At 40.2% G+C, this 22,393-nt stretch overlaps 1 protein-coding gene across 1 annotated transcript in view; it reads right to left on the reverse strand.

The window, feature by feature from the left end:
• Positions 1-22,393, reverse strand: part of ttll7 (tubulin tyrosine ligase-like family, member 7) — a 39,658-nt gene that overhangs the window by 6,451 nt on the left and 10,814 nt on the right. Inside the window, exons 9-18 of the mRNA XM_085928359.1 lie at positions 16,208-16,302; positions 14,721-14,868; positions 13,692-13,765; positions 11,364-11,499; positions 9,037-9,123; positions 7,004-7,229; positions 5,966-6,261; positions 5,619-5,753; positions 3,444-3,524; positions 2,231-2,391 (exon numbers count right to left, since the gene is read on the reverse strand). Of these exons, the coding sequence (XP_085784485.1) occupies positions 2,231-2,391; positions 3,444-3,524; positions 5,619-5,753; positions 5,966-6,261; positions 7,004-7,229; positions 9,037-9,123; positions 11,364-11,499; positions 13,692-13,765; positions 14,721-14,868; positions 16,208-16,302 (1,439 nt within the window). The remainder of the gene's footprint in view (positions 1-2,230; positions 2,392-3,443; positions 3,525-5,618; positions 5,754-5,965; positions 6,262-7,003; positions 7,230-9,036; positions 9,124-11,363; positions 11,500-13,691; positions 13,766-14,720; positions 14,869-16,207; positions 16,303-22,393) is intronic.

A 22,393-nucleotide genomic window follows, 5' to 3' on the forward strand; every position in this document is an offset into this window, starting at 1 on the left:
GACACAAAAAGAGGAAGGTTGAAATAAATCTGAGTACAGTTAACCCCCTTTAAACCCCGGACATACCCCTGACTGAGAGAGAGCTTCAGCAACGGCGCTACACAACCCTGGGTGGTACGTTTGATGTCAGCCCTCTTTCACTCCTTTGGGGGGTGGGAGCTGCCTCTTCTGAAAGGCTTCAAAACTATTCCATTCCCCACCTCTTAAACAATTTCAAAGCCTGTTGAATTCATCGCCCACAATGCAGCTGGCCTGTTTGAATGTTGCTAAGTCCCTTAGATAAAGTATCAAACAACAGAAGAAGAGCAGGGTGGAGGGGTTGCACTTGGATTTGGAACAGGCTTTTGTGGTGCTCTTCTTTACTGTAGCTACGTGACACCAGGGGCCCCTGGTGAGTCCAACCATGTCGGGACCATGACCTACTGTTTGGAGATGCTGCAAAGACAATATGCACGTAAGCTCGCTGGATCAAGCAAAACATGCTGTGATCACACACAAAAGCTCTATGAGAAGCAGCTGGTGGTGGTGGCTGAGGCTAAACTAATCCTTGTGGGCCGCTGAGTGGAAAAATGTCTTTTGACCATTTTTTTATGATGTCTCATTTCGAGTGATACAGTCAGGGTATTGAATTTGCTTGCCACCTTCCTCGGTCTTGCAAAATCTATGACGTGGGCTACTTTGGTAGAGTTAGGTTTTTTTTTTTTGTTCCTGGGGGGGGGGCTACAATATCTTGAGGAGTCTGTGAAACAAACAGATAAAAAAATTTCTTCAGAAAGCGCTGATAAACAATCACTATGTGTTCCCTATGAAGGACGGGGGGAAAATGTGAAAAAACCTTCTGCAAAAGGTGGAAAATAGTTTCTGGAATAAACAATACGGAGTTTATTTATTAATTGAAGTCTCCATTATCTGTGGATGAAGCTGTTCTAGAACTCGGAGAAAAACATGTTTTACAACAATGTTTGTAAACATATCCCAAGTTACACTCTTTGTGTCAAAGTAAATACGTCTTGAGAATTCTCCTTTTCATTTTTCACAAGAAGGGGTTGTGAGATCAGCATGTTGTTTAGAAAAGCTAACATGAAGGCAAACCTCTCCTGCGTCTACTATATCTGTGCACGTCTCGTTTTCGCACTTCACACACAAACGATATGAACCTGTGCGTTGTCCTTGCAGTGACGCTACGCTATGTCAAAGCAACAAAGATGATATAAATATTTCTTAAGAAAAACATTTCAGTAGACCATCAAAGCTCCCGATAAGCTTGAGCAAAGGAAGTAAAAAGCAATCAATCACTCTGTTTCCACATAAAACATTGGATTTTTTTTTTTTTTACTCTCACTTGTGAAAGTCTCCCAAGCCATAGACCTTAATTTGCACTCCATCTCCACAGAGTTCTATGTTTGTTTCATTGCCAGAATTTTTTTTTTTAGAGGAATACAGTTGGGTTTACTCAGATTTGTCACTCACCTTCTGCCAGCTTGTGTTGTTCCATAAACAAGTTGGAAAAAAATCAACCGATGCTGCTGTAAATAAAACTTGAGCATAATAAAGCATAAATATAGCTGTGTATCGGGTGTCATTCGTTCAGCCATGATAACCAACATTGGGGTTCTAAAGCATTGTAACATATTGAGACTGAACAAAAGTGGTCCAAGGACTGACCCGGTGGGACCCCACGTCATTGCCATCAGATTCAAAACTTCCAATGATTACAAAATAACTTCAAGTAGAACCTGAACCAATTTAGGACAGCTCCAGTCAATCCCAAACTGGTTTCCAACCTATTCAATAATAACAACCTTCTCCACTGATTCCTCGGTTTAGATGGGCAACAGAAAGAGTCGTGGTGTTGGTAACTTCTTTCGTTTGTATGGTTGATGGTGTGCTCAGTGGAACCTTCAAAGGTGCATACATTTTTCCGTATCCTTCCCCAGATTTGTGCTTTGACTCAATCCTGTCCATTAAGTTTGAGTTGAATTGTTTGCTATTTGTTAAATTGCAATCAGGAAAGGCAGAAGAGAGATCATGATTGGAAAAAATATGTATTATAATATGTATATGTATAATATAATGTATAATATGTATTATGTCTTGTCACCGTGGGATAGTAGGAAACGAAATTTCGATCTCTTTGTGTGTCTTGACGTGAAGAAATTGACAAAGCACACTTTGACTTTGACTTTGAAATAAGACAATCGGTATCTCTGTACTGGCATGGCACACTTACCCAGAATTGGAGAAGCAGTTCCAGAGCCCTTGGCCATGACTCCAGAGTAGTCGGTTGAAGACACGATTAAAGAGGCGGTACAAGTGAAGGTTTTCCAAATCTGGCTCTTTCCAGATCCGCTGTAGTGCTGAGCGCACATTAGTTCTCACAATATCCAAAACCTGTGAGGAAGAAATAAAAAAAATGGTAAAATATTTTTTCATATAAACTTCGCAATAGCGAAAGCTATAGGAGACACTAGTTAAAACAGTTAAAACAATCAGTCCTTAAGTTGTATGTTTAAGGTGAGAGATATAGAATATACACAGTACATATTTGTGGTATGTGGGGGTTAACGGAGAAAAAGTACAGCGAAGTAGTGGCGAACATTGGCCAGAACTAATTGCTAGAACCACGTCAATCCTTGACAGAATGTGTCAAAATGCGAGGCGCTCGGTCCACCCTTCTATCTTCCCTTCCAACGGACACCTTTTCTTGTCCTCTCTCTTTCTTCCTTTTTTTTTTTTTTCCTCCAAACCCTATCACAGAGCAGTGTGGCTTTTTGGACTTTTGATTCCTTGCTCCTCATTACTGACGCGCCTGTCAGATTTTGCGCGCATGCATGTGTGTTTGGGACACGATGAGAGAAGATTTGCCTTCAGCAACACGACGCGAGCCAGACATGCTTACAGGCTGTCAGACAAACTGATAGATGAGTACACACACACACACACACACGCACGCGCAGACATGTTTTGGTATGGTAATCAGATGGCAGAGCGGTGGGCGCTTCATTCCTGACCTCTGCCTGCTTCTCATTAGGCTGCTCCACTCCAAATCAAACATCAGCGTCACGGCAAAGCCGAGCACAGTAGGGGAGAAGGCGGCGGCTGAGAGATGGCATCATTAGGGGCATGCTTACAGGGTGTCATTTCAAAAGTTGCCCCCTCTTCTAGTTTGTTTACATCCTGTTTCCGTTCCTGAATCCCTTAATGGGGAGGTAATGAGCCTGAGCTTGCCTAGGTTTTCATCCCCTCAAATGATTGTAAATGCAAGTTTCATGATGGAAATATACAAATAAATACTGTTAAAAGCATATCCGTGGACCTTGAAGGTGTGCAATAATTTTGGACCTGAATGTAGAAACATACCTTTTTCAACCTTTGATTATCTTCAGTCCAATAATCATTCATAAAGAATCTTTGTTACACCTGGATTGATTATGTTTGCCTACCTTTCGTTGTTTTGTGGAGTCCAATTTTACAAGCCAGTAGGAGGCTACCTTTGGTTTATGGTATTTCCAGTTGTCAAGGATCTGTGGACAAAACATGAAAGAGATGATGTCATTAATAATATTTAAAAATCAATCAAATGTCATTTAAATTCTGCAGTTTTGCAGCTTGAGAATTAAGTGAAGCTCATGTTGTGAGAAAATGTGTATCTGCTGATAGTCAACTGAAATACATTTCATGTTTAAAGACGCATGCTCGATTGTATTCTTTGAGTATTTATAGAAACAGGGCTGAGTGAACACTATATTTGCTTGTTCTGCGTTTCCTCCCATTGTGAACTGTTTGAGTCTTTTCTGGTGAGCTGTATGCTCATTCGTCACAGTTATGATAATATGAACACAAATTACCCTCAATTAAAACATTAAAAAAACGCACTTGATGCAGTGCACCTTTCAGTGGTTTCAACTGCTACAAAAAAAAGCTCATTTTGAGCTTGTGAGAAAGGAGGCCATTAGTCTAACATGCTGACATTATGAGTGCAATATGCTTCTCACTTAAAACCAGAACAGACATCAAATGCCAAAGACTGTTTTCATTTTAACTGAAGATGTATTCTTTCCTGAGGGGGAACATACGGGTGTGGATGCTCATCTGCCTCCGCTGCTCTCATTGGGGTTTTGTTAACATTACAGGTGTAGCGCTAATTGTCTTACATTCCCATTTCGTAAACACACATGCACCCACACAAATTGTTTCTTTCATTATGAGGACATTGTATGGGCATACATTGTTGTGTGGTTATAGTACTACTGTATTTTGTGTTATTTCTCTCTGGTTGCATGAAACCATACTTGAATAACCTTCATTTTGTGAATTCATAGACTTTGATGTAATCGGGGCTACTGGATGCAGAATGGTGGAGTAAATCGACACTTTTCTGGAGAAGTTGCACAAAAGCAAAATTATCCTTGGAATACACAGTGGTAAAAAAAATACAAAATGTCTCATTAAAATGGGTTTTGAGTTTTGGAGTTATACTGGTCACTGGAGTTAATAAAATTAATACAAGATATTAATAACTAAATTGTCAATTATAACAAACAGTCACTGATATTAACTCACTGCATACCTAGTAACTCCCGCCCTGCTAACCAAAGCTTTCCAAGGAAACAAAGCATTGTTGACCCTACAGTTTGACCCTGATAGCTATAATTAATGATGATTTTTTTTTTTTTTTTTTATTGCTTCCATTTACAAATTGTTTTGCGGCTATTCTGCTAGTCGGGGTTAAAGAGAGTCCGACGTCCGTCTGTCTTTTGAGCACTATGGGGACTTTGGTGCTGAGCGGACAGCTGGTTCTGAGGACGGCCATGGCTTTTAAAAGCGTCTGAGTTAGAAAATTAGACAGATGGGTGCTTTCATCAGACCCACGGGCATATTCATTGGACTGAGGTGCCGTTGCTTCACATGGAAATTCAAGGTGAAACTCTGCCTTGAATGGGTGACAAAAAGTGTGTGCATGCACGATTGTGTCTCGACTCAATGCTTCTCTGCTTTTATTTCTTACACCCTCCAATATAGGAATAAAAATGATAAGTGTATGCAAGAGCAAAAGGTTTGACTTCATTAATTGTCATAGCAGCATGTTTCAGAAGTTACAATGGATTAACCCTGAGATGTTGCCAAAGATGTTGAAAGGAGGAGCAGAAAATAGCGAGGGGCTACAAACATGTCATTGGGGTCCTGTGAAAGATGATGAGAAGCTAGCCAAGAGCGGAAATTCTATTGTGCGGTGAAGGGAGAGGTTCCACCAAGTTAGGCCATGATGGCTTCACCTGGCCACAGAAGGGTCTCGAGCAGAAAAAAGTGAATCTCGCATTTGTACCTCTTCACTGCTGCACACTTGTTTTCATTTTGTTCCTTAACACAAATATAAAGAGGACCAGAGCCCTGTTGCAAATATGGTATGATATGTAGTAGCACAATTTTTCCAACATTGCTGTAAAAAATAAATGATGGAAAGTTCTATCAACAACCGGGCTCAACAAAAGGTTTCAGTCAAGATGTTCCACTTCAACTTGACATTTACTCGTACATCCTGTGCATCTTCTCTTTGGCCATAAGTAATTGTTACAGTTGTACAAGTGAAAATATACAAGTAGATGTGGCCCACTTACCTCATCCAGCACGGCCTCTGCCTCCTCCTCTGTTTTTCCAGGAAATCGAATCCTCATGGCAGTGAGCGCAGTCAGTGTTTGCCGTATAAGCTCCGCCTCTTGTTCTTTATTCCTTAGGTTAATTAGTGGATCACCCTAAACACATCCAAGAATTTTTTTTTTTTTAGAATAAAATAACTGTTTCTATTTCATGTAACTGATGACATAATAGCATTTTACATGATAATCATCATTGCCATAAGTTCCAACTATACCCTATGCAAACTTTTCTTGTTCTGTCACCCACTGTTCATTTTTAGCATTGATCCATTTTTTATATTTGATTTCTTGTGTGTTTGTGAGCTTACAATATGGGAGTGGATAGTGCCCAGGCTGTTACTGTGAGGCACACGATGGGCAGAACCACTGCGGCTTAGCGAATTCGAGCGTAGTGTGGCGGAACTCGGCCGAACGAGGGTCGTGATGACAGGGACGTTAGGGGAGACCCGAGTAGACAGAACCCGCAGTTCATTGGGCGACGATAGGGAAGCAATGGACCGAGGACAGGAGATGGAGCGTCTGATTGGGCCGGAGTGAGTCGGCGAAACAGAAGGTGCCAGATTGGTTTTGATTGGCTTGACCGTTGGTTTCCAATGCATCCGACCTATAAAGAAAAAGAATATAAATTATATAAATTGTCATTTAGTCACATGGGCTGTCAGCTCCCCAACCACATACTCTTCTTTTCCTTGCTTATATTAACAGCACGGTCTACTACTAATTGGCCAGTTTTGACAAAAAAAAAAAAAAAAAGCGATACCTTGACAAGGACTGACCTTTTTAGGGTTGGCAAAATGCAATTTCTTAGTATAAATATGTCCATATTATGAAGCATTTCACAGACTACATACGTCAAAGCATATGCTGACTCTCTTCATCACTCATAAAACTTCTTCAGCTGCTCTTGTCGTCAGCGTATTTGCATTTTGGCGGTATATCTACTATATGTGTCTGCATCACATGTTCATGAATGTGTGGCTGCTGAAGAATCCCTGCTTTGAATGCCAAATGAGAGCATTATGGGGCTTAGTCATCCAGCTCTTTGATGGCTTGGTGTGAAGTGGGTCTTGGCAGGGTTGCTGTCTTGCTCCGTACACACATCCACTCACAAACTCAAATGTCACAATCCAAATGTTTCACAGCTTTGTCCATTATTTCATTGCAAACAGAGTGAGCTCATGTAAGGATCCTCTTTTACTCCTACTTGGGTGTTTTTTTGTTCTATCCAGCAAGGTCGTCACATGGACAGTGATGAAAGGTGCTGTCTTTACTTGAAATAAATGAAAGTTTAGATGTTATTGAGGCATATACGGTACATATATCAAAAAATATGCCCCAAACCTTACCTGAGCGTTCAGCCAAGTTCTTCTCCTTGCTCCCGAGGTCGTACGAGACTTTCTTCTCCCTCTTTTCTCCACTTCTACTTCCCCCGTCTGCTTTTCTCCTCTCTTCCTCCTCTTCGTCTGAGGATGAGCAAGTGTTCTCAGCGCTGCTACCGCTGGTGAAGTCAGCCAGATAGTCTGGCCGTTGACGGCGTGATGTCTGGCTGCACTCTGGCATGGTGGTCAAGGGCTGGCAGGGATGAACACGTTTAGACATGAGTTGTAGTAAAAAATACATAAAAATAATAATGTAGAACATAAATATGTATTTGTAACAGTTTAGAAACAATGCAACTTCCCAATGGAATTTGATAGATTTTTCAAGGAAAATAAAGTCACGGAAAAATCCAGAGTTTAAATCCTGGTCGTTCGTGACGGAAAGCTACCTCAATAAATCTCACAAAACTTCACGATATTTCGACTGAATTCAGAGCTACTCCATTTCCCAAAATGAAGACTAAAGAACTGGAAAGTGATTGCAAATTTCTATAGCTCCCATCTGCCACCAGCTAAACTAAACAAATTCTCTACAAACTTGAACAAAAAAAAGGCACATTGATCAAATCGGGTGTCTATCTACCATCCTGAACGGCGACAAATTGATTAATAAAGCATGTCTACATTTGTTATATTATCACTATTAGCATGTCAACGCTGCCATACCAACCAAACTAATGGGCAGGATATGATCAGGAGGGGCTTACACAGTCACCGCTGGCTAGTTGTGTGGGTGATTGATGGAGGAGGATGGAGACGGTAAGAGATTAAGCTCACGAGAAGACAATAAAGGGGAAGATAAGAGCATCAGGTTAATAGAGAGAGAAATTAGGAGGAGGGCCCACAGAGAATTAAGTGCGACTGGACTGCGCTTTAAAATCCCCAAGCTATTTAGCGTATCACCATCTGCATTAAAAAAAGCAACATGTGTTCAGATAAAACGTCTAAAAAGGTCGAAGCTTGCTAGATGACAATGCCCTTTGCAAAGCTTGGCCTGATATGACTGGGATTTCTCAACCGTGTCTGGACTTATGAACAGCGACTATCAATTATTTCCAGATGGATTTGTGAAGCCCTTGGAAGCGGACAAAGCTATGAAAAAGACCATATGGCTTGTCAAGTTGAAGTAACCCTAGAAAAACAGATCAATGAAAGCAAGAGAAAGACGAGAGATGCAAGAATGATGAAGTTGTGGTAGAGTCACATCCTAACTTGGAAAAAAGTCTTACACAAGCAAGTGAAAATGAAACTTCACATCCTTTCAGTCTTGTGTCCTTCCTTCTCCAAAATCCTGTCTCCAATCACTATTTCTCACTCTCTATTCTAGCTTTTGGTTCAATTTTCACCAGATGGCGTGTTAGCACGACACCCCACGGAGTAAATTTACCCGTCACATCTCTTTCTTTCCCCGGCTCTGAATGTTCCCCCACCGCACGTTCGGCACCAGCGAAAGTGATGCCATCCAAATGAACTTGGACAACAGTGATTGTGTCTAAACAAGTCCTTATTCTAGCTAATGCGTCACTGAACTGCCCTGTCGAATGAGTGTTCCAGCCAATTTAGCCCTCGAGTGGGGAATGGATGTAGATGTGCGAGGAGGGGAAACGGGTTTGGGTGGGGGGGGGGGTGTATGTTGAAAGGAGGTGAGGGAAGCAAGGTGATGGAGGGAGTAATGTGCTGTCAAGGGAAATCTGGGGGGCGTGGAGGGGCATGTGACAGAGAAAGAGGGCGATAGAAAGATAGTGTGGCGAGAAAAAGAGGCGGTCTGACAGCTGTCCCCTCGAGGCACTCGGGTCCTTTCTTTGGGCCACTCCAATTCTTTCCTCTTGAGCCTAACACAGTTCTCGGAATCGCATCCGCTGTGGGCATTAGATCCACGCACCTGCCTACCATCCCCAACTCCCCATCGTTGTACTTTTACTTGGGGTCCCCGGAGGCAAGTGGCCTCTATTCTCCCTCGTCTTTCCCAGTTTGTACATTTCCTTCTCTCGCTAAAGCACCTTAGGGCCACGTTGCCTTGAGGATTTGCCCATCAGTTTCTCGTCATCCAGTTCGCATTGCTCCAGCAGATCCAAGATGTCCTCTTCCTATATGCCGACACACACGAAAAAATCATCAGATAGATGATATAAATAAAGGAATAATCGTAATTCGTACGCACAAGAAAAAACATCAAGGATCGAGGAAACATTTAAAATAAAGTGGATATAGTACAATCAACACATTGGCCTGGTAGAGGAAAAGAGGCCTTAGGGACATTTAGCGCGCTCTGATTATTCTGATAAAGATTAACTTTTAAAAAAGTGGTTCACAACCCTTATGGGTATACTCGGCCTTTTGCCTTTGCAAAGGTGGTTGTGATGTTATTTCACAGTTAAGAGCATGAAAAGATCTCATTTGCCACTCAAAGATTGAAAGACGTCAAATTTAAAATGCACTTTCGGGTCTGTTAAAAAGACTTCAGGTTTCTGTTTTGTGTAGGTGTGTGTGTGTATGTATGTGTGGGTGTGCGTGAAACTTGTGTGTTTTCTCTAATTATTATGTTTTTTTTCTCACGGGCATCATTTGGATCCATATACACTCAATAAACTGTGACTGTTTGGGTACAGTGTGCACACTTCAAAATCTAAAATACAGATTTCAGGTAATTATTGCCAGGATTATTCCACAGAGGAATGATAATGGGTGAATAAAATGGTGAAAGAAAATGCCGCAAGCCTAATATGGGATAATATTCTACAATATTTAGCAGTTTTTATTACAAACATAAAACACTGGCCACAATATTGTGTACACCTGCGCAATCTAAAATTAATTTAAATAATATTGTCTTTCATAGATGGCCATTCGCAGATCAAAATGGTTTGTGTGTTAGTGGGATAACAAAATAATTTATTATCCAGCGTCCAATTCTTACACCAAAAGAGCAAGCGTGCAATTCAATTCTGTTTGGAGCAAACTTTTTCCTTGTTGAGGTTTATTGAAAGAGCAGTATTTTATATCTGTTCTTGGCCGCTTCTACCGTGACATTCTCTGCCTTCCACAATCTGGCCTCCACATTGACACAGGACATTAATTTCTCCATTTATTTCCACGATAATAAAACTTGGATTACTGCTGGCGGTTGTATTCCAGCCAGTCAAGTTGTGGCTTGTGCAGTATATAACATATGTCATGTCAGGACTTTAAGGGAATTTTTCAAATAATGTAATATAACCTTTCTGTTTCTGTGTTATAGTGTGTTTATGGCCACAAAATTGTTACCTTGGGTAAATGCTGTGTTGTTTCTTCTTCTAAGTTATGTCCAAATATAATAAAAATATATTTAGCTACTATGATTTCAATACTTTCACTTCAAAATTGTAATCCATCAATCCTTAAATGTACCGATTGGCCAAATATGCGACGATGGTAAAGAAAACTTTATGATGACAAAAATGTTTTATTTTAAGGTGTAATATTCTGATCATGAATATTGGCAGAATCACCTTACGTATGATGGGCTTCTGAAACGACACAAAAAGTGATCTGGCAAAAAAATGAAGTGATGTGCTGAATATTTGCATCAGGATTAGATATAATATGTTCTGACTATAACCTTCTAAAATTCATATTTCTCAAGATGTCCCTCCTTATAGGACGGCCTTGTTGTCACATTGTGACACGGTTATCTGACTGCAGAGCCTCATTTGTTCTTCTCGACTCGTCTCCATCCTTTCAAGATCGCATCTCTGTGTGTTGACTAAAAGTGCACGTTTCCTCTGCTTGCTCTTGATTGGCATCTGAACCAAAAAAAAAAAAAACGGAATCTGCTGAGATTCCGCCTTCAAACACAATACCATTGTAAAACACAAAATGTGACGGGCAAGAGGTGGTTGTTTCAACAAAAGCTGCAATAGTTGCACATGACATCTCTGTCAAGTCCTTTCAGATTACTTTGCGTGGTGTCAGTCCAACTGTCAGACAAATGCTTTTCACCATTCACTCCCACCGTTAACTATTAGTTATCAACTTTGAAGCCTTTTCACTAACATACAAAAAGGAGAAAACGGGAAGAAAGGGAATCATGATATATGGAACCCAAATTGGGTCTCCCTGGCTTTAAAAGCTTACAGACATACTGCATGGGGATGAAGTGAATTGAAAAACTGTCAGCTAAAAAAAGGGGCAAAAGAAAAACCACCATTTTGACATTACTTGCAGATTACTTTTTCAGAACCCGAACAAAAATGTATATTTGTTTGTGCATATTTTGTGTGTGTGTCTGTGTGTGTGTCTACGTGTGAGAGCACGCATTTGACAGTCAGTCAGCCACCAAGATACGTGCCTTCATTTGTTTCAGAGGATTATTCATTTCCTTCTGAAGCGAGGCAGCTCGCCCAGCGAGGAAGGTCTGAAAGGCGGAAGAGAGCAGGCTTTCATACTTCTCCAACAGCAGCTTGTCATCTGGGGGGTAAATACGTCTGTTGGCCACAGAGACACATACACAAAGACAGAGAAGAGCACGGATAGTGAGGGTGGAGTGCAGCAAAAGGGAGAAAGAAGGGTCATCAATGCAGGTGAAAGAAGAAAGGTGAAAACTGGAAAAAAAAAAAAAAAAAAAGGAGATGTGGGGAAAAAAGGGGGAACAACAAAGATGACAGGAGAGGCTTGCTTATAAAAAATGATGGACTATAAGACGCTCAGGTTATATTTCATCAGGTGAGACAGATGTAACAAAAAGAAAAAAAGCCACAAGAAGTGGAAAATAAATTCATTTCAATGTAAACAAATGAAGAGGCTGAAGAAATGTGAGTAGCACAAAAAAGCAAACAAGTGGAAACCTCAAGATAAGGAACGGTATAAATGTCAGTCACTCTTATTCGCATATCTTCACTGTGATGGGCGCCAAACCCTCAAGACTAAACTAACAGTGCTCAGAGTTTTGGTTAGGCCTGCGGGGATTAGAGAGAATGTGTAAACCACAGCCTGCTTATCCTGGGACTGCATCTCACAATGTGTCCGAAATCATCAGTTTAGCCATCAAATCAAAAGCATAACTAATGATTGAACAAGCAATGGCCAGTGTCCATATGTGTCAACTGGAGCTGGTCACAAATACAAGAACATAGACATCTTGATAGCAAAAGGATCAACAGCAACAGCTGTGACCGCTCTTGTGTCTTTCCTTGGCCAAATGTAATCTGAATATAAATGACAATTTAATATCATGTTTTTGGGAAATTGATCTCTATGAGAGATGCAGGAGGGACCATGATTTGCAAACAAGGATGTATTGGTTGGCACAGTTTTGAAGCCCCAATAGGTGAGGTAGTACAACTCCAATTTTGAACCAGGACACTGACAGGACAATTACAAATTCTCTTCAATTGTCTGTTGATAAATAGCTTAAATTTCCTGCAAAAGATGACAAATACTACACAAAAAAAGTTGATCTCCTCTTTTAGACATTATTTCAATTGTTGTGTTGTGAATTTACGTCCATTCATTCAGTGTATTAGATAAATTCAGAAGCATAAACCATAAAGTAAGAAAAAAAACTTGTAAATAAATGTTGGAACTTCAACTTGGGGCTAATGTGTGCGTGTCACATCAGATAATGAATTCAGACAAAATTATTTCAACAGAAATTATTTTGTTTTTGGGATCACAGTATTAGTTCTGGCACAATATACATTTTTTTACAGCTCTGTGTGAAAAGGGTATTTAAAAAAAAAAACATTGATCTGGGGGGAGTAAAATAAGTATAAATAAAGTATGAAGAGTCCAGATTTTAAGCATCAAAATATTTAGCGACATTTCATTGAAACCAATATTGCTGGAAGTTAAACATCATAATCAAAAAAACAAACTCAAGCTTTCATTTAACTCGCGAAAATGTTGCGAACTGAACAGCCCAGCCCGTGTGACAGAAAGACAGAAATGCTTTACACGGTCCTAAACTGTGCGTACATCATAACTTGTTTTTGAGTCATGTTGAGAGGTGGATCTGATCTATCTGTGCCGTAGCTCTTTAGAGCTTGCACATTGTCTTCCAAGGTCTCACCGAGTTAACGGAGAATACAATGTAGGTGCGGGGGAGAAAGGATGAATTGCAGCAAGAAAGTAAGGCACGCCATGCGTCCTATTTCACGTTGCAAAGGAACTTGCACTTGATGTCGTACGTTCTTTTTCCAATTTACATAAAGTTAACTTGCACAAACTCAGTGGCCTAGTAGTAGAGTGTCCGCCGTGAGACTGGAAGGTTGTGGGTTCTAACCTCGGTCAGGTCATACCAAAGACTATAAACATGGGACCCATTGCCTCCCTGCTTGGCACTCAGCATTAAGGGTTGGAATTTGAGGGTTGGATCACCAAAATGATTCCTGAGCGCGGCACCGCCACTGCTCCCCTCTCCCCCAGGGGATGGATCAAAATCACACGGGGATGGGTTAAATGGAGAGGACTAATTTCGCCACACCCAGATAGACGTGTGTGTGACAATCATTGGGACTTTAAATTTTGACTATAACTTTTAATAAATGCAGTATAATTCTTGTCAATGTGTCCATTACCGTTTCTGATTGGTCGCTCTGGTGCAGCATGATTTTTCTTTCGAGTTATCTAATAAATCAGATGGAGCAAATATTAATATTATGGGAGCAAAGGTTCTTGCCTGTAGTTGCCCAGATGTTGGTTTTCGTGCGCCTCCCTGTAGATCTGCTTGCGGACCTGCGCCAGTCGTTCTTTCTAGGAGAGGAGAAAGCCAAAAAGATTCATTCAGGTGCAATTCTGCCTCATAGCATAAGTCACCTATTTTCTTAATACAGGTATTTTTAGTGAAGTGAGGAATAGTTGGCACCAATAACAGAACTAAGTGGAAATGTACATTCAATAGAGCGACACCTGAATGTGCACTTCAGACACGCCCTTTTTTAAATATAGGACACTCTTTCATACTACACACTGATTACTGTTGTGGCACATTCAAATGCAAATCCAAGAGGGTGTGAGGCGTGAAGTAATAGTAGTTATAGATGAGAAAAGCTGCCTGATTGAAATCTAATTGAATGGTATACACTTCTCTTGGAAAAATTGGGCTTTCAGTCTATTTGTGTATGTGTGTGTACGTGTGTGAAAGCTGACGTGTGTAATGACCGGTTGTGCATTGAAATGTGTTTAAATAATGTCCCTGACAAAACCTTGGAAAACATACTGACAGGTGCCGGTGATTGAAAAATATAGAGTTGGATTTGTGCATTGTGAACATTTTTGAATAGCTTTTAAAATTTGCTTGACCTCAGTTGATCAGCAGATGTTCCATATTAGCATGTGGCCAATAATGTAGAGAAAAATGTACGAGGTGTGTCAGGAAAGATTCATATTGAAAATTCAATTCAGAACTATCAGTTTTCCTCTTCAATGAGGGCCAACACGTCTTCAAAGAGATGCTGTGGCGTTTATTAATTTTATTTACTGTGAAGGATCCCACAAGACTCTTTTCATGAAGAGAAGGCTCCGATTTTTCTGGACTTGGACTACGGGGATATTATGTCCAGGAGGAAAACGTATTTTGGAATTGAAGCATATTTTGAGACACTATGTAGTCTTGCAACTTTTATGAAACATGTAATTCTCAGGTTGCTAAATAAAAGCTTTCAACTACTTATAAATGTAAATTAAATCATGTTTGTTTGTAACTTACAAGCTCTTCTCGCCTTCGCTCCAGGGTGTGACGCTGTCGCTCCCAGTCTGATGAGGCAGCCGAGAGTTTCTTTACGGAACCGTGCCCATAGAGTCGCCTCTGGGCCTCGGCTTTTTGCTGTGCCAGGTTGCGTTTCTTATCGCTGGCTCTATATCAATGCAAACAAATACAAACTCAATGCAATGTTGATTTCAAAAACAAAAGGTGAAGTATTTGTTCAAAAACACAGTGGAATTATTATGGTTTAGTAGTTGATTTGTGATATTTTGCAAGACGTCACATATAACATTAAAAAAAAAAAAGAATAGGCCAAACATTAATTTTAAACAAATTTCTTTATTTGTAAATCATTTTTTCTCTATTAATTATACTTGTTATCATATAATAATTTACTATAATTATACTAGCTGTAATCAGTTGAATGGCGATTCTTAAATTTGCCCACTCAGGATTACGTTACAACATTTGTTCTCAGAAGACGTAAAGAGAAAGCGAGAAATAAAAAAAAAAAACACCGCCAAACATCGAACGCCACAATAAAGTACGCCACAAAGACGTACACTTATAGAAGATAAACATGACCAGACATCTAATTTAAGTAGGCCGTTGCTGTCTGGAAGAAAGGGCAATTCATTTTAGTCAAATGCTGGCCCTTTGAATTGGATATTGAGTGCCGTTAGGGTGGGGACAGAGGTTTATCAATGTCCATGGCCGGCCGGGTCGGAATTGATCACACATTAATACAGTTGGTGTTGCGAGGGCACTTGGGGACCACAAGCCCTCCCTTTGGGGGAAGTGAAGCCTTTGCTATATGAGGCAGAATCGAGCGAGTGAGAACAAAGACCACTGTCACTTCAGCATGGACATGAACATGTGGTCAAATGATAAAGAGCTCGTTCACCACTACCACCACATTTTATATTTCCTACAATTCATGCAGTGCCAAAATCAATCATGAGATTATTTTGCTTTAGAGAAAATTTCGATTCGAGATTTGTTTGGACCTGTTGAGCTAAGGGAGGAAGTGCTTTTTTTTCTCTCTTGTGGGATCGTTGCAACCCTCACTTGAGCTAACCTTACTCAATCTATTTCACATCCAATTAATAGTGTGTTTGTGACTTTAGACCTTTAGAGAGCAAATGATCAATTTGTGGGCAAGATCATGACCAGAAGTAGGAATAGAAGGAAACTTCCTCGATTGTCCATGGGGGAAATCAATTTAGCGGTTTAAGCATGTTCTAGGTTTGAATCACAGCTTGGACCTTTTCGTGTGGCGTTTGTATGTTTTCCTTATGCTCACATGGGTTGTCCTGAAGTACTTTGGTTTATTCACACATTCCCAAAAACGAATTGAAGACTGCGAATGTTTTTTTTGTAAGTTGAACAGTGTGTGTCCAGTATTAAGATTGGACATCTAAACCTTCACAATATAAAGTTAGAAATTAGCTTTGCACTTGAAGCAAAATGGATGTGTCAGAGAACATTACCTTATGTTGAGTAGTTTCAGAGCATTGAGCAAAACCCCTCTCTTGACATCAAAATCAATCTTCTGATCCGTCCCAAAGCTTGGGGCACGATTGATCTGTTAGAGAGAGTCGGAGTGAATATATATTTTTTCTACTTCACCTACTTTTGTCATTGAGGTCATTGTAATCATCATGCTTTTTTTTTCTCAAATTAAATTGGCAGACATTGTAGTAAATTGCAAAGGGCTGGTCTGAAAAGGGAAGAAACTTTTCTTGTGAAAGTAAAGCAAGTGTAATGGAAAGGATATGAACAGTGTCTTGAATAAAAGCCCTTCAACATTTCCACATTTTGCCAACTTAAAATAACAAAAAATCAATTTTATTCGATTTGATACTAAAGTGAATACAAATTCACACGACCACAATTTTTAGATTTGCCTAAAATTCTAAAAACTTTGGATCACATTCATACGACAGAATAAGTTAGGACAGCTTTGTGTTCAAATAAACAGTGAGCAAGTCCATTTGTACATACAGTATCCAACTAAAGGGGAGAAAGACAAAAGTTGTGTTTCTATTCAAGCTCTCGCTAAATCAATAGCCAGAAAGGAACAAGGCTTTAAAGTGCCGATAGGAAAGAGGCTGACTGGCTGTGATCCCAGAAACGTCTGTCTCGTTACTTGTCTTTATTTCTTAGTTTGATTTCTGGTGTCAAGCTGTCAAGGTAGACTGGCATGGCAGGACTTTCTTTGCTCTTGCGCAGTCTTACACTCAGCCTGCCGCACTCGCTTAGTTTCTCCAACTTCACTCCTTCTAACGGTCTTTCAGGGCAATTCTGCCCACTGTCTGGTTGTGCTACCTTAGTTATGTCTCCTTCTGTATTTCTCTGTTACCATTTCCCTGGCAGAAGGAGTCTGTCTGGCCAGTCTGGTTCTAATGAACCCCTGCTGGCTCCCAAAGCCCCCACTCTGATTTCCTTAAGTGACTCTGGCAGGATCTTAGAGGAGCCCTTGGTTGCTCCATGACGCATTCAATAAAAATGTCAGATGAAAAGATTAGACGCTCCTTTTACCTCAGCTTTGATTCCTTTTAGCATCGGCATGGCATCAATGTAACCAAATATCACTTAGTCGAACAGCAATGTAAGCATGCGGGAAAATGTCTTACTTTTTTACAGGACAGCTTTATACTCTTATGATAACCCAATTGTGCATGACAACAACAGAGGCTGAGCAGCAAATTGTTAAAATTCCACATACTGTATGTTGTTTTGTCATTCTGCACCCAGAGAATAATGACCTTAAGTATATTGATCACCACGGTAAGCGAGGTTTAATGTCATATTTGTCATATTTATGAATGAAATGTACAACCACACTGAGCTTAGAATCTGTCTGGCTGCACCCCGAATCATACCTGCGCCACAACTTAGACCTGCTTCTAGTTGGTCTAAAATGTAATCTACTTTCAGCTGCAGAATTGTCAGGTGCACTGAAGATGTGTCAAAGAAAACAGTCAGCTAGAATGTCCAGTATGGTGCAGCGCTGTTATTGCTATTTCAAAATTCAAATAACTACATTCATAATCTACCCTAGTGACCCTTATCAGTGATAATGACTTGGTCCTTAAAAAGAAAAACTATAGTAGACATCGATTTAGCGTATGTGCCCTATAAAAACATAGCCACAGTGATGGCCCAACACCAATCAGCTAGTTGCCTTCTTTTCCAAAACAAATCTCCATAAATTCTGTCAGGAAGAGTCGTCAAACAAGTGCAAGGTCTCTTGATTAATCAGCTCAGTAAAATTCCTCCCTCTTATTATTCTAAGCAGTCTGTAAACAACCGCTGCTTTGACAAGGTTCTCTTTCTGCCACGTACAATGGAGGGTATCGGCACAGTCCGACCACTGCCAGAATGAAATGTTTGTTGCAGAGCAAGAGTGGAAGGAAGGAGGGAATGAGAGAGACGAAGCAGAAGAGCAACTACACAATAGACAGACATCCTGTTACAGGGAATATTATATGTCGATGTAAATTTCTTCCAAATTGACCTGGGCCTCATTCCCAACTGAAGAAACGTATCCACTTTCTATATCCCGTAAATCATTGTCTTGTTTTAGCCATCTTATCAATCACTGTTGTGCTCTTTCTTACTGCAGTGCCAAGCATACTAGGCTGCTGGTAAGGGTCCTGTGAGTACTCAAATTGATGCTTGACTTGAAATGTTACGCTTATCTTCTAAAAAGTCAGCACACACAATGGTTAACTACAGCAATAAGATATATCAAGATTGTAAAATTAATTATAATAGGGACAAAATATATTTTTCTTCCAAACATCGAATACATTCACACATAACATCGTGTGCTATTTTCTATCTCTGTGCAGTATTTATCTTCTGCATCCATGACGGTCACATACCTACAATGGCACATGATGATAAATGACTAAATGCTGAGGTGTGTTTTCAAGTGTTCCATATTATAAGGTATGTGCAGCCCTAATTTGATACTTATTCTATGAAATAGTTATCTTAGAGGAAAATGGTTGTAGATAGATGCAGACAGTCCCATACATCATTCTAATTATTCCTTAATAAACCTCTTCATGAGCTACAGCCTGGCTTGTAAGTATCTACTGCCACCTACAGTTTACCGGAGGGGGAAAAAAAAACCCGCCTCGGAGCCTGGGATAAAATCAATGAGCATTTAAATAAGAATGAACCCCACTAAGTGCAGCAGATTAATCAAAGGCAGAAAGAAAATTAAAAATGGAAGGAGGTATTAAAGGAAGAAAATTAAAAATGTAAAACTGTATGTGTTCACTGTCATTTTTCACCCTTACAGTTCAATAAATTGAATGAGGAGAGCATACTGTAAGTAGCAACTAAATCATTATTGCTATGAAGGTTGGATAATGGGGGCTATGGGAAAGGTTAGAAAATATCTTTAATGTTGCCAAAGCTCTAAATCCTACTTCCAAAAATTCATTGTTACGCTTGTTATGCTGTTGAAATTTACGGCCATAGGAACACAAACCTCACCGTGGATTCACCGCACAGACCAAAATAAAGCTTGATTCACGTGGCCACAAAAGTAAGAGACTGTTTATTCTGTCCGGGAAATTAACTACTACACACTAGTTCCATTTCATTTGTGGTGCATGTTTGTATATGTTGGGAGGTGAAAGAGAATAAAACATCCATGTGTGGGGTTTTTGTGTACGTGAGTATTGCGGCATCTGTTTACACTTGCCAATGCAGATTAGTTCCCGCAAACACACACATACACATTTGCACTCAAAAGTAAAGGAAGTCTGGATTATGTTGGCTCTGAGGGATGGACGGTTAAACCAAACTCATCTTGAAGCAATCGGCTAGAGCGTACTAAAAGAGAGGAAAGTTGCAGAAAGGGAGGGAGCGAGTGGTTGAATTATCAGCGCCTTTGGGGAAGCTGTCCAGCTGCAGTCTGTCGGTCTGTTGTCGTTATGCCAATTCACACACAACCGCACGCACACGCTCACACTGAGACACAAACATCCCATGCCACGGTTGACCTAACCATGCCCGCCTCATTAGTTGCCAATCACTCTGCACAACCCTTCTCCAGCAGCAGGGGGGATAGAAAATGGGAAGGAATGGATGGAGAGATGTAATCACAACCATCAATAATCACGCTGCCTGCACTGCAGCGTGTACTGGTATCTCTGGGGTTCCAGTGACTATAATGAGGCTGGACCTCAATCTATTTGTCTTTTCTGGAGGTTCGCGGACATCTTCTGGAACCTTGCGAAAATGATAAATGATAGCTTATGCTGTGTTTATTCACTGCTTACATGCGGTTTTGCTAACCCCCTTCAAAATAAATCCTCATAAACTTGTACAGAGAACACAAATATAGACGTCCCTTGATTTACCCTAGATAGGATATGTCAATTTTCATCATTCGTTACGATGCAACATACGAGACCTTTGAGTTGTTCCAAAGACTTTCTCCAAGTCTTGCTGCTTTTGGTCCGTCTTTAATGGGGAGGATATGAGAGGAAGACATGTTCCTTTTCAATCACCGGCCCCCTACATACTCTCGGAAAAATGACATGATTTTAAGCTCCAATGCAACAGAAAAGGGCTAATTTGATTTGACAGCATCTTCTACGTGATACCATCGAGCACTCAGCTATCCACCTGGCTTTGAGTTTACACAGGTTGGAGTTCCATTTCCTGTCTGCAAGTCTGCATGTCTGACAAGCAACTTTGACATTTGAAGGACTAAAAGAGGATGACAGTGTCTGAATGGCGCAGCAAGCAGGCGTGGCATGGATAATTCACAACGACACCAACAGTGAAACCTGAGAGGTTACATCTATACAAATTCAAAACAAACCTGGGAAGAGGAGATTGTGTTTCAATTCCCCAAATGCCATATAACATTTTGTAAGTAAAGAAAAGTTGAAGATTAGGAATCGTAAAATGGTTTGAAATTGGTTTAATTAATCTTCCAATAAATTAAATTCAAGCTTGAGGGCTTGCCAAAGGGCGCAGTTTTCAGAAAGCTTGTCCTTGCCGCGTTTAACATCCCAATTGAATAGCAATGCACATCAACAGGCTACAGATGTAATAAAGTTATTTTCAGACTTGACAGCCTGCGCAGAGAGCATTTAAGAAAGGCTCTTGATTGTCACAACTGTCCCCTGACTAATCATTTCGAGTTTTGGGGCAATAAATGTCTCTTGCTGTAAATGTTGCATGAAAGAGAAGTAGGTGTATGTGTGAAGGATGTTAATTGATGAACGTTATAGAGAGCTGATCGTCGCACAGGGGGGATCATTACTGCTGGAGTGGAACAACTGCAATCATGGCTCTGTACCACACACACACACACACACACACACACACACACAATGAAACAGAAGTAGCAACACTATTGTGCACCCTTAGTCATGATATACAACCGGGTATCAAAATTATGACTGAAATTGAGTGAAAAAAATAAAATAAAAGTAAAAGATAATATCTAAGAATTAAATACAGTCACTCTTGAATATTCAATATTACATCACAGAATATGTTGGGCTATGAACAGGTCATGTTTTTTCACGACTTGTTAATTTATTGTAACGCCGAGAGAACGACTTTGTGTGTTCTGATTTTTTAAAGTAAATCAAATAGATGATGTAGAATTACAAGATCTCCCTTTCAGCATTATATTTTTGTAAAATTAAGGAATCAATTGTTAGATTTGACTTCTCATCTTAGAATATTGCGACTTGTAATAACTTTATTGTGTCTTTATTCTTCCAATATTTTTTTCCAGCGTGGCCATGGTAGTCACAAGTCCTACTACTTGGTAAAATCATGTACATATTAATACAGATTCTCAATTATCCTTTTCGGTGGCGTAATGTCAACAACTTGACAAAAAAAAATTCCCTCGCATTCCCATGCTTTAGTTCATTTCGGGGGAGCAAGGAATGGAAGTAGGGAGATGGTGGTGGGGGTGTTGCTCAGCCAGGTTTAAGGATTTAGGTCAGCCTTTAACTGACTGGTTGACATGAAAATGGTACGCCACAAATCCTGGAGTGGATTCAGAAATTGAAGCCCACTCTGCAATGAGTGACACTTGAGAGATTGACGCTGAATTGGAGGCGTGTTTCTTACTACCATGACCTATATATATATATAACGTGTATGTGCATATGTTTGTGTGCACAGAAAAGCTTGTCTTGCTTTCCATGCATTTATTCTTATACCTACCTACATTGTACGTGAGTGAATGTGAGTGTGTGCATGTACTAAACAGTCCTTTAAATGTCCGAGGAAATGTTTTACATTCTAAGGTGTACATGTATACATATTAGAGGCCATGTGGGTGTGTCTCAGAATTTCTGGGCAGCGGGAACAAGAGTGTACAAGCAAATCAGTGTGTGTTTATGCTATTCTGTCAGAGTGAGGCACCGTTGCCCTTTCCACTGCTTGATGGAACAGTGCTTCACTTCAGAAGCTACTGACACTTTGGTGAAACTCCACAGACTGCAGTCCTTCTTTCTGAATCACACACAGTCAGTATCAAATACCTCTTTTGATCGCAGTGTGGCAACTCAATTTTCATCCATTTTCTATAGTGCTTGACCTCATTTGGATTGTGAGGGAGCTGGAACATCGCCTATATTAACTTTGGGTATATTAGCGTTTGGTAGCCAGTCGATAGA

This window comes from Syngnathus leptorhynchus, chromosome 13, assembly GCF_054491065.1.
Source record: "Syngnathus leptorhynchus isolate UIUO chromosome 13, UIUO_Slep, whole genome shotgun sequence".
NCBI classification, from domain to species: domain Eukaryota; kingdom Metazoa; phylum Chordata; class Actinopteri; order Syngnathiformes; family Syngnathidae; genus Syngnathus; species Syngnathus leptorhynchus.